The sequence below is a fragment of the Platalea leucorodia genome (assembly GCF_965183815.1).
Source record: "Platalea leucorodia genome assembly, chromosome: Z".
NCBI classification, from domain to species: Eukaryota; Metazoa; Chordata; class Aves; order Pelecaniformes; family Threskiornithidae; genus Platalea; species Platalea leucorodia.
The window spans coordinates 14,828,624-14,841,082 of NC_138858.1; the positions used below are offsets into that span (position 1 = coordinate 14,828,624).

Below are 12,459 nucleotides of genomic sequence, written 5' to 3' on the forward strand. Positions count from 1 at the left end.
GATTAGTTAGCAGGATACAAATGGTATTTTCCTCTCTGTCATAACTGAGCGGTAGGAAAGAGGTGACAGTCTTTACTCCCACAGTAGAAAATTATTTTAAATAAAGCATTTCCAAATTGAGCAGAAGAGTGCATTCAAGTTTAGTAGTACTTGGTAATAATGGTATAAGACATAAATATACTATACAAACCACAAGTACAGTGTACATTAGTGTCCCGTTTCAAGGAAAACAACTTGCCAATATATTTGTAACCTCCTTTTGGCAAAAACTGTTGGTAAAATATGAGCTTAAAGTGCTTGTTGTCCCTGACACTGTTCATTTAGTGTGTTATAAGTATCTCAAGTATTTCATACGAATGTTCTTGGTGAAGTGTACATTCTTGTGGTTTGAGTATGTTGAAGTATAAATGAAACACAAAAATATAAATATAAAATAATATTAAAAATAGAATTGACTGCTGAAAAGTTTAGGAATTTCACTTAAGTTGCAAGTCTCATGTACTGATTTTGGGTTTTTAAAAATACATGATTTAAATACCTCTTCTGTATCTTTTTGTAAACATAAAACTGGAACTATAGCTCTGTCTGGTAAAAAGATCCAAACTCAAGAAAAAGTTCTTTCATGCTGACATTGAGGCATGCTGGTGAGCACTATGTGGAATATTATATAACTTATGCCCAGGTGTATATATATTCTTATATTATTTTTTTCACTATGGAATTTGTCGCAAGGATTATTAGCATTCACAGACCTTAATTTCAAAGAATTGTGAGGAGTTCTGGTATGGAAGGTTTAGGTGCCAGCAGACATCCAGTTCTGAAGCCATAAATTTAATTTCAAGAATAAAAAAGCAGGAGAACAACTTGATATTGTCCAGGCTCCATTTTGTAGCATAATATCAGGTTACTCTGTTAATTTCTCCTTGGATTTGGGATGTAAGGGGAAAAAAAAAAAAAAGAGCCTGACAGAAAACTAGTGCTTTCCAACCACACCTTGGTGTTAAAGGCGAAGGCAAGGTAAGGCAAAGCTGTGTTATGTGTGTGGAATCATGACACACAAATAATTTCTCTCCATGTATGTAGCTCTGTTCTGCAGGTCTTGGCAGAAAGTACTATGCACATTTGGCAGCTTTAAACCAAAATGACTTGGATTAATGCTATTAAAGGGAACTGTTTTTGTAAGTTTCCCAAGACTTTTGCTTTAACATTAATAAGAACCAAAAATGTTTTCTTTAAGAACTGCCTCTGCAGAGCCTCACTCTTGGTCATACTCCAATAAACATCTGAAAAGGCCTAATTTCTGGGGCTTTGCAAATACCCTGCTTACAGAATCAATTTTTGAACATGATTTTAAAAGTCGTATTGCACAGTCACAAAGGTTTGTGTTTATTTTTCCTTTAGATAAAGGTTGTGGAAATCTTTTCTCTCAGATTAATTTTTTCATGTGACTGATTCAATGAATTATTACTTATGTTCCAATTGTGCCAGGCACTGTAAAATCAGCTGTTCTTCCTTGTTAGAAGAAACTTCAAATCTAAATCTAAGGTGAAAACCAAGTTTGTTCAAACATGCTGATATAGAACTACAAAGAAGCAATGAGACAATATTGGTCAAATTACGAACAGTGCCATGTTAACAGTATTAATGTCTATAGTTTTAATTTCAGTACTTCAGTGCATGAAAACAGTTTTCTCAGAAAGACTCTGTGGGCCTTTACATATTGTGGATTCTCTCAGAAATCAGATTCTACTTCTGGACAAGCTGTTTGATCGTATCTAGTGGCCAAATCCTCTTCATGCGTGAGGCATGCATCAAGCAAAAATCTTTTAGTGTAGGTTTTAAATGTTTATTTTTGGTTCTTACATTTCAACAATGAAAAGTGCAAAATGTGAATCTGTGCTTTGGAGATGTGCTGGGTATTTTCTTTTGACAATTTCAGCATTAGAGTGTGAGAAATATAGATAAGTACTTCATTCTACATGCGGTACTCAGGTGGGGCTCAGGGATATTTTGAGCTTTGTATGAATCATGATACGGCAAGAGCACTCGGAAGTACAACTGGGGAATTTTTTTTTTAATTCCTAAGGTATGCATGCTGCTCTAAAGCTGAATCTGATGGATTCTTTAGTCTAGGTTTATCAGCTGTCTGCAGAGAATATTCTAGACTCTAGATATTGTTTCTCTTGTGGGTTTCTTTTTAATTTTTTCAGTGTTTCCTCTGAGCTTAATGTGGCTGGCCTTTTTCCCCCTCTTCTGAGCAGCTATCCATTTTTGCTCTTGTGGCTCAGGATGCTTTTTTCAGACATCGTCTGTGATCTGTTTCAGAAATTCCCAGATCTGAGTGTCTCCTTTCTACTAAGAATCAGAGTTTATAATACTTCGGCAATTTGGCTGCCAGTTTGTATTACATAATAGGATGCTTGAAGCAATTTTTGTCGTTTGAATCATAATGTAATCAGTTTTGCCAAACACTTTTTGAACGAGAAACTTATGCTTAGTTCACATTACTATGATCAGTGCAGAACTTTAAAAATATGTATTACAATGTTTTATGTGTTTTGTGTAGTAGGTCACAGTTTGAGGACAAATTTAACAGATAATAGCTACTGCTGAGTCAGTTGTGAAGGCACTGTCATTACTACGTTAAATCATTAAATTATAAGTTGCATAGTCAGTTTTGTTGATCATCTGAGTATTAATTTTACTGATGTGAAATTGTGTTAAAAAGTAGTTTCCTTAAAGTTACTAGGATTTGAATGCATGTGATTATGTTCTTCACCAAAAGGAGGATACTACTTTGAGGACAGTTTGGATGCCATGGGAATCCAAATCTAGCTGGCAAATGCATTCCAGTCCTTAATTTGGGGTTAATTTAGCTGCAGAGTTGAAGCATTAATATAAAGTAATGTTGCTGTGCACCTTCTGTTAATGTACCAGGATATAAATTCTGGCAGGCGTGGAGTGGATAGACTGCTTTGCATTCTTTGCCGGGTAGAGGATCAAAGGGATATCTGCTTCAGATATAGCAACTGCAGTGAACTTTGTTCATAAAGCAGAATGCTGAGCGAAGATGCTGAAGCTGGAAATGGACTTCTCACTAATCAACCATCTTCCCACTTTCAGTTAATAATTTTTGTTGTCTTGGTATTATTACATGATTTCTGTCCCAGGTTTTCTCAATCAATAGAAGACACATGTAAGAAAATCTTTACAGCAAATGAGCAATCATCTAAGACATAGTAGAATAGGCAGATAGTTATCTACTGTCATGTTTCCAGGGTTAATGGTATATTTAACTTTATCTAAGATTCTGACGAAACTGTAGCCCTGAACATAATAAAATTTGCAATAATGCTGACATATGACTAATTTCCTGGTGTACAATGTACAGTGGAATTTTGCGTAGCACTACAACATCCTTTTATAGTAATTTATAGATTACTGTAAATCCACATGTTGCTTTTGAGAAGATGAAAAAGAGTTTTCGGCCCTGAAGAGCTGAATCTGACACAAACTATTTTTCTCTTTGAGTTCTAAGAATATTCTTAAAGTTAAATGTTTGCCAGAAATGACATTTTAGGTGCCAGCTTTGTAAATAATATTGTTTGATGTGCTGTGTGGTTGAAGAAGGAAATGTGACATGGACAGACACACACACAGAGGAATAAAAAGCTTTAATCCATTAATGTCAGATTTTTTTTTCCCCCACTTTTTTGGTATAGGAGTGTGTATGGGTCTATTTCTGCAATATGTTTTCTCACCATTGACGCTTTTGTTTTAGGGTAGGCTTACAGGAACTGAAATTAATTGAAACATTTCCTTTCTTTTTCTTTTTTTTTTTTTCAGTCACCAAATCAAATCTTTACAGTATAGCAGCACAGGAGATGTCATTCTCGTTGTCTCTGGTAACTCTCAGGCAAAAGTTCTTGACAGAGATGGCTTCCCAGTGATGGAATGCATAAAAGGAGACCAATACATTGTGGATATGACAAACACAAAGGTAAAGTCAGAAATTAGTTGAATGCCAGAAGACTGACAGTATAGTGTATTTTGGCTCTTAACAAGAAACCTCATGAAGTTCAGTAAGGAAGAATGCCAAGCCCTGTCTCTGGGATGCGATAGTCCTGTGTATTGATACATGCTGGAAGTTGTGGGACCTTCATCCATGGAGGTTTTCAAGACCCAGCTAGACAAAGCCATGGCTTACCTGATCTGGTGTTGGCTATCATCTGGCTTTGAGCTGGAGGTTGACCTAGGTGAACTCAAGAGGTCTCTTCCGACTAATGTTTCTATGATGCTGCAACAAGTTCCTCTATTTAAAAGTGTATCTTGTAAAAAAAATTGTCGGCTTCCCCCATTCCCTTGACCGACCAACCAAAAAAAAAATTAGAAACTATTGATCTGTTCTAGTTTCTTGCTTTCTTCTGCCCTCCATTCTTTTGCTGATGCAATTTACTTCTTTCAAGGCAGGGGTTGGAGGTTATTATTATTGTTACTTGCATGCCATGAGTGTGAGACTAATAAGCAGCAATGTGTACATTTTTAATGGTAGTTAAAAATGCAAATGGAGGAGGGCTGATTGACAGTTTTGAAGTATTTTAACAACAGTTGATTTCATTTTGACCACTTTGCTTTCATATTTCTACAAACTATACGAGACAAGGATTCTGTTTACCCAGATGATTTAAATTCAGGTCAGTTTTTTAAATAGCTTAAACCTAAAAAGTAATGATAAAATCTACTGCTCAAACTGATGATAAAGTTGATTTATTTATTGCTTGTAAAGTATATTGCCAAATAACTAGGCTAAATGCTGTTTTGCTTAAGGCTGTTTTTGTCAGCTGACTATTTCTTTTGGCTAGTGATGTGTATATAAAACCATCAAATAGTAACATCTGCTTTAGTTCTTGTTTACTTAAAAATAATTCAGATTTTCTTTCTCTTGTAAACTTCTAGAATTACAGTGTATTGTGGTCCAACAGTCAAAATGCTAAAATATTTGTTATATCACCCCATTAACTTTTCAGTATTTTTCTCCATATTTGTGCTTAAAGCAAACTGAAGCAATTCCAGCGTTGCAGCAGTAGTTTCCAAATTTCTCTTTGAATATAGTCAATGAGCATGTGCCTGTACTTCAGAGAAGTAAAGCCAGCTGGACAAAGACATTTTATATTCATAGTCACCATATTGGCAATTGCTTACTCTGGATAAAATCAGTACCCTCTCTTTTTTGCATCCTAAAGAAACAGGGCTGACTACTCAATTTGCGACTTCTAATCTTTTATGAAAAACTCACCTGAGGTTAAATCATGTGGACTCTTGAATTCTGTTTCCTCAGTTTTCTCCAACAAGATCTTTGGATAGTGTAGTTTGGCGCTGAGTATGTATATTGTGTCACCCTGATAACTCTTGTTATTCCTATTATTTTTGTGTAGCTTGGAACAATTTGCATGACACCATATTGATGCCTATTGTTTCATCCTTTCTCTGCATTACAGTTCTCCTAAGAGAAAAATGGGAAGTATGATTCCATGCCATTTTCTGAAAGAAAAAATGAAGAATGGCAGGGTTTTTATAATTTGGAAACGAAAACAAGCAAGCATGAAATGGATTAGAGTACATAAAATCTGTTAAATCATTGTGATGTCAGTCAGCCATTGCTGTGGTCAGAAGGGTCTGATTCAGCCCACAGCTCTCATGTGATTCCACTTGAAGGATTTGAAGTAAAATTTATGAAACCTTGTAAGACATCTTACAAAACCTTGTAAGACCTCTTTGTGTTTATTTCCTTAGGGTCACACAGCAATGCTCAATTCAGGCTGTTGGCATCCAAAAATAAAGGAAGAATTTTTGACATGTTCTAATGATGGGTGAGTATTGAGGTCTATCTTTGTGAGGGTTTTTTGAGAGGCTTGTTTGGCTTTTGTGTTTTAATAGTGTGCCCTAATTTGCTTTAAATACCATCCTTTTAAGTCTTGAACAAGTGCTCAGGACAATGTTAGGTGAGATCTGGAAGCAAAAATTTTATTATTTGTTTGGCTCTAGGTAATTAATGTATTTTGTCTGTATGATTTTAGTTATGTAATTTAAAATTACTTTTAATGATGTTTCTTGAAAGTTGTTGGTTAAATATGTTTTTACAAAAATTCTTGGACAAAATTTAACTTTACCCAGTACATCTTCCGAGTAGAATAATTCCTGTGTGGAGACTGAAATGTAACTTAATTTGCTGGGAAGATAGAGTATTTCAATTGGAAGTTGCAAGTTTTATGTTACGTGTAATTGAGTATTGATGGAAGTTGTCAGAGACTGTTAGAAATTATTTTGTGGCTCCAGTTTTGATCCTCATGGTTAGAATCAAACTGCAAAATGTCACTGTGGCAATTGCGTTAATTAATAAAGTTACTGCAGCAGTCAGCAGGAAGATAATGAATGACTTTTGAACTGATCTTTCAAATATGCAATCTCCTTTACTCCAGAGCGGCACTGAGTGGGAAGACTGAATTGCCCCACTAATATATCTGTAGTGCAGTCCATGGTAAACAGAAGACTCCAATTATCAATTACTTTAAACAATATGAGGTTTTTGTCCCGAAAGGGACTGACTTACTGGTTTAACACACAGATACATGAAAAAATTATTTTAATGGGAAAATTCACAATTTCTGATAAGACTGTGGCAGAAGAAAAAAAAAAACTTAAATTCTACAATGTGCTTTATGGAGAACTTCAATTGTAAAAATACATGCAAGTTCAGCCAACTACTTATTTTTTCCAGCTTGTAGACACAAAGGTCTTACTTCCATAGTAGAAATATTTATTAAATGGCAGAAGGGATACTTTTAAAAGTTTGTTGCTTTTTTGAATGTACTTAGACATCAGTACAGCTTCTTAATTAGGTTGAATAGTTTGTAGATAGTGAAAAACAAATTAAGGTATTATAAATTATGAATATTATCTAATTTTGTCCTGTCTAAACGAGTGCCTAACAATATAGCAGTTATGGATTCAGTGCATCCCTGATGCTTGAATTGCTGTGAATTGAAATGGTCTGGTCAAGTAAGTAAAATCCAGATAAAAACTACTATAAATGGCTGCATAACTGCATTTTCAGAGACTGGCTGACATTATAGGAAAAGTATTATAAACCCATTTCATTTTGTTTCATGCTAGTGAGAGGTCTTTCCATGCTTTGGACACATCATGTGAAAAGAAGCAATTTAGATTGCTTAATTTGAAACACAGGACTTGTTAAGGACAATATTCCATCTGTAAAACTTAATAATAACAGAAACTATAAAGTCTCTAAAGCTTAATGAGTAATTCCTCTTAAGACTGGAGCTGTAAACTAGAATAGAATAGAATATTTTCAGTTGGAAGGGACCGACAATGATCATCTAGTCTGAATGCCTGACCAATTCAGAGCTGCCCAAAAGTTAAAATAAATGTTATTAAGGGCATTGTCCAAGTGCGCCTTAAACACTGACAGGCTTGGGGCATCGACCACCTCTCTAGGAAGCCTGTTCCAGGGTTTGGCCACCCTCTCCGTAAAGAAATGCTTCCTAATGTCCAGTCTAAACCTCCCCTGGTGCAGCTTTGAACCATTCCCACGCGTCCGGTCACTGGATCCCAGGGAGAAGAGCTCAGCACCTCCCTCTGCCCTTCCCCTCCTCAGGAAGCTGTAGAGAGCAATGAGGTCGCCCCTCAGCCTCCTTTTCTCCAAACCAGACAAGCCCAGAGCCCTCAGCCGCTCCTCACAGGACATGCCCTCCAGCCCTTTCACCAGCTTGGTTGCCCTCTTCTGGAGGCTTTCAAGGATCTTTGCATCCTTCCTAAATGGTGGGGCCCAGAGCTGCGCACAGAGCTCAAGGTGAGGCCGCACCAACGCTGAATACAGCGGGATGATCCCCTCTTTTGACCGGCCGGCCGTGTTGTGCTTGGTGCACCCCAGATGCGGTTTGCCCTCTGGGCTGCCAGGGCACGCTGCTGCCTCACAGTGAGCCTGCTGAACTAAGAAAGTAGGAGTCTGAGTAGAGAAGGTCATCTGATTATGCCGATGTCTAATGAGCTTGGAAACCTTAATTAATTCAAAGAGATAAATAAAAGTATTGTTTTCATTAATTATGTTGTGTGAAGGTTGGTTAGTTAGTAGCACACATTTGAAAATGTGTGTTTCATTAGTAAATGACAGCAGTTGGTATTACACAGTATCAGGTGAATTTCTCACTTCTTTTTGATGGTGGGTATTGCCATTGCTTTTATAATGTTGGAGAATGCTGAAGTGGAAATGTGGCTCTAAATAAATGAAGGTACTGTGCAGTGATTTTTGAATAAGGAGAAATAACTGCTGTGAGATTGCTTTATTATCGTAGTTTCAGAGAGTATTTTACTTAGCAAAGTAACATTAGAATACTTAGGTTTCAGAGCAGAGATGTTTAAAGCTAAAGAAAGAAATGGGCCATACCAGGGAGAGATAGTTGATAACTGTTATTGATTTGTGGTTAAAGGAAACAGGTTTTCTGAATTTCACATAAAAGCAATTTAAAAATTTGATTTATACCAAGCATTCCAGAAACCAGAAATTTTGTATTTTGTACTAATTATTCTAAATCCTGCATAGAATGTGTTTATGGATGTGATTAAATGTTACAACAGTCTGTCTATCTGCTTGTCTAATTTTTTACGTTTAATCCAGTATTTACACCTGACCCTTACATGTTGAAGAGCTATATTTCATTGATTTGTAAAGCTGGCTTTTTTTGTTCGAGTCAATAGATTTGCACTTAATGAAACGCTTGCAGAAATATGAAACTGTATAAGAGTCTGTGTCGTTTAGGTTGCATGTAAAGCAAACAAAACAACTGTAGCAGAACTTGAACTTTGGAGACAGTGGCCTTATCAGGTCAGACCAAAAAACTGGCAGCCTTTAGTCCAGAGGGAAGAGGTCTAAATGGGGATAGGATGTGATCAAAGTTTGCAAAATATTCAAGATGGTAGATGAGCTGAATGTGGAACTGTTGTTCACCAAAACCTCCTACACTAAGAAGCATTTGATGAAAGTGGCTAGAGTTAAGTTTAAAACTAATAAAAGAAAATACTTCTTTTTGTATGCTGTCCAAATATATTCTGGAATGTGTTGTCACAGGAGGTTGTGAAGGCAAGTTTAAAAAGGGATGAGAAAAATTCATGTTTAGAAGGGCTCATGAACAAATAGGAAATGCAATAGGTATTACAACATGTCTTATGTGACAGTTGTGGATAGTGAGGGGGAATGAAGGGAATAAACCATAACGGACATGGAGTTGATCAGCATTATTATTGCTGTGATCAAACACTGAATACTGGGTTAAATGAATCTATGGTCAGATTTAGTCAGATGTTTCTTGTATTTTTATGTTCTTCAATGACAGTTAATAATTAAGATGGGATTTAATGCTATGCTATGGTTGGAAATGTAGTGTGTGGATTGTTCTCAAGATATAATGCTTTTGCAGTGGTTTTGTATCTAGAGTTGGTGTGGTTTTCATCCAAATAAGTTAACTGTTGGTAAGGTCTTCTCTCAAGGAAGATGTTGAGACAAAGCCCAATATATCTTTATATGGCTTTGGTACATAGAGATTTCAGGTAAGAATGTTTCATCTAGTTTAAAAAAAAAGAAAAATCTCCCAGTCCTGAATCCATCTTTCTACAGGGCAGGAGATCTGCCTGTACCCAATTTTGACATTCCTGACATTATACACAGATGTGATTTGGCATTCACAGTCCTCGACATATTCCTCTCTCATTTTTTATCAAGAAGGTCTGTATTCATAAGAGGAGAAATTAAAAGCGTTACTATTGCAGAGGAAAAGGTGAAATCAAACACCTACTCATCTCAAAGTCTTTTCTCCTGACAGTGCACTGCTGCTCTTGTATACAGTGGAGATGAGCTCTGGAAATTTTGCAGTAGATTTCTGTTAATTTTGTTCTAAAATTTATACTAGACATTGATGTAAGATCAAATTACTTGAATTACGGTGACTGCTCTGGAACTTTTAATAGGGAATGTGGTGCTGTCTGTATCTCTAGATGTTGAGATTTAATGCTCACATTGGAAAATGAATTGCCACAACTGGCATATGTGAGGAAGGACACCTAACGCTGAACACCAAAATTGAACCCTTCAGGTAGTCAGTCCTGAGTGTATGGATGTAGGAGAATGAAACCAGTGTTGCCTTTAAGAGGCATGAAGGAAGACTGGACATCTTCCAGTTTTGCTGGCTTTAGTTTCTGTTGGACATCACATGGAACACTAAAGCAAGACAATATTAGCTTTTAAATAGAGACTTCTTCACACACTTGATCAGTATTTCTGTGTGGAGGGCTTCTGTGTGCTCCAAACCTGGTTGCCAGAACCAACATCTGTTTTTAAAGATGCTTGCAAGAAAAGGTGTAAGGGTTTTCAGTTTTTCACCTACAAGTTTGAAAGCTGCTGAAAGTCACAGTTGAAGCACGTGTGTCATGCTCCTTGAGGCATGCTGAATGGCAGTGTCTGAGGTTGAAGAAGAGGACACAGGGGAGCACCCGAGGGACATTAATGTACTGTTAAACCCTAATCTGTATATTCTGTGCTTCTAGATGACATTTGCACCCTATAGAGAAAACAGTCATTCATAAACTGGGTGTTACAACTATTTACGAATTGCGGACTACTGTAGCATTTGCATTGTCTGTCTCTTTAGTTGAATGGTTGTCACTTGCATACAGTTTAAAAGTAAGGTAAAGAAAGAAGATTGCTTTTTCTGGTTGGTATGTTGAAAACAGGAGTTTTCATGATGCATAAAGAAGTTAAAAAGCAAACTTTGCAAGTAGACTTGTGGAGTCAAAGGAAAATAACACATCTAAAATATGTTTTAAATAAATGCTTTTAAAATATTTTAAGTACATATTTCTTTTTATATTAACCTGCTGTAACTCAAATTCTTACATGGGAATAGTCTTTATATACACGAGAGTTTCTTTTGATTCCAGGTGATCAAGGCTGTAGTAGTATCCTGAACTAAAAAGTAATTCAAATGAAGGCTCTTAGAATTGCTATTGTAAAAGAAGTATTTTGAGACATGGTCTGTTTCTTGTGATTTATTCATGACATTCAAAGTTCCTCTACATTTAAAAAAAAAAAAAAATCCTGTAAGTAGGTTTTGACTATAATGTGTTCTAATTTGTAATTATTAGGCTATTTGTAAATTTATTACTTCAGACTGCAGATATATGGATTACCAGCAGGGAGTCTCAGTGTGTTTTGTATGACTGTTCAAGGACACAATGTTGAACTCAGAAAAGACTACATAAGAAAAAGACACAGTTCCTTCTGACTCCTATATGAAAGAAACAGAAACTGGTCAGCTTACACATTGGAATAAGCCAGACCCTAGACCTGGCAGTTATAGAATAAGTCTGAAAACTCCTCCTGTTAACTTGTATAAGTTCATGTCCATTTATGTGATTGTTAGTGAATGTATACAACTTCATTTTGTTTTCCTTGAAAATATTCCAGATAATGACTTGTTAAAACATGTAATACCATACTGTTTCTGTTTTTCATGCTATAGTAAGTTTTAAAAAAAACCCTTATATTCAAACAAATATTTTCATTATTATTTAATTAGAGATTAATAATAATTTTGTTTGGCTTTTACAAATTGGTCAGAGTTTGTTAGCTTTTAGTTGCAGAAGGAAGTATGAAATTTGTCAGTTCTGTAAGTAATCTGGTGATTAACCTTAAGTGTATGGATGAATAACACTAATAAATGTAGTGATTTAGTTAAAGAGTTCTTTATTTGAATGTATTTTTTAAAAATAGGTTAAAACTTACACATATATTCTCAGAACTGTGTAATGTTGCTTTTAGCTTTACAACATTTCAAGTGATAAAATAGTATCAAAAGACAAGACTGACATAGAAACTCAGTTGTCTTCTCCATGGAACTGCAGTAATTCTGTCTTTAAAAGTTTGCCTTACAGCTATGATGATTTCAGTTTCCACTGATTGGCTGTTGTTATTCATACGAACCTTTCACTGTTTTTAAAGCATACATACAAAGCTCTTTCCAGTATTGGTATTAACTTGATTTAAACTTTCTTCTTGCACAGGCTATCTTTTCATTTATGGCTGTATGTTGCCTAGAACTTCAAATACCCCATAGCTATTCCTTAAGGATCAGTCCCTCTTAATTGCATGTACTCCTTGCCATTCTAGATAAAGCTCAGATACAGTGCGTGATCAACATCATCTTTGTCTTTTTCATAACATCTTTACAACATTTTTCAGGCTTATATGGAACATACACTTAAGGCTAAGATCTGTCAATTTATCAGCAGTTTGTTGAGCATGTCTACAGAACTGCAGTAAAGTTTATAGTAACAGAAATGCCAACATTAACACATTGCCTAAAAGTGAAAGAAAATTTTGAAAGTGAG

At 35.8% G+C, this 12,459-nt stretch overlaps 1 protein-coding gene across 1 annotated transcript in view; it reads left to right on the forward strand.

The window, feature by feature from the left end:
• The window catches only part of WDR70 (WD repeat domain 70), a 139,439-nt gene that overhangs the window by 45,213 nt on the left and 81,767 nt on the right, over nucleotides 1-12,459 (forward strand). The window contains exons 8-9 of the mRNA XM_082336772.1: nucleotides 3,847-4,000; nucleotides 5,794-5,870. Of these exons, the coding sequence (XP_082192898.1) occupies nucleotides 3,847-4,000; nucleotides 5,794-5,870 (231 nt within the window). The remainder of the gene's footprint in view (nucleotides 1-3,846; nucleotides 4,001-5,793; nucleotides 5,871-12,459) is intronic.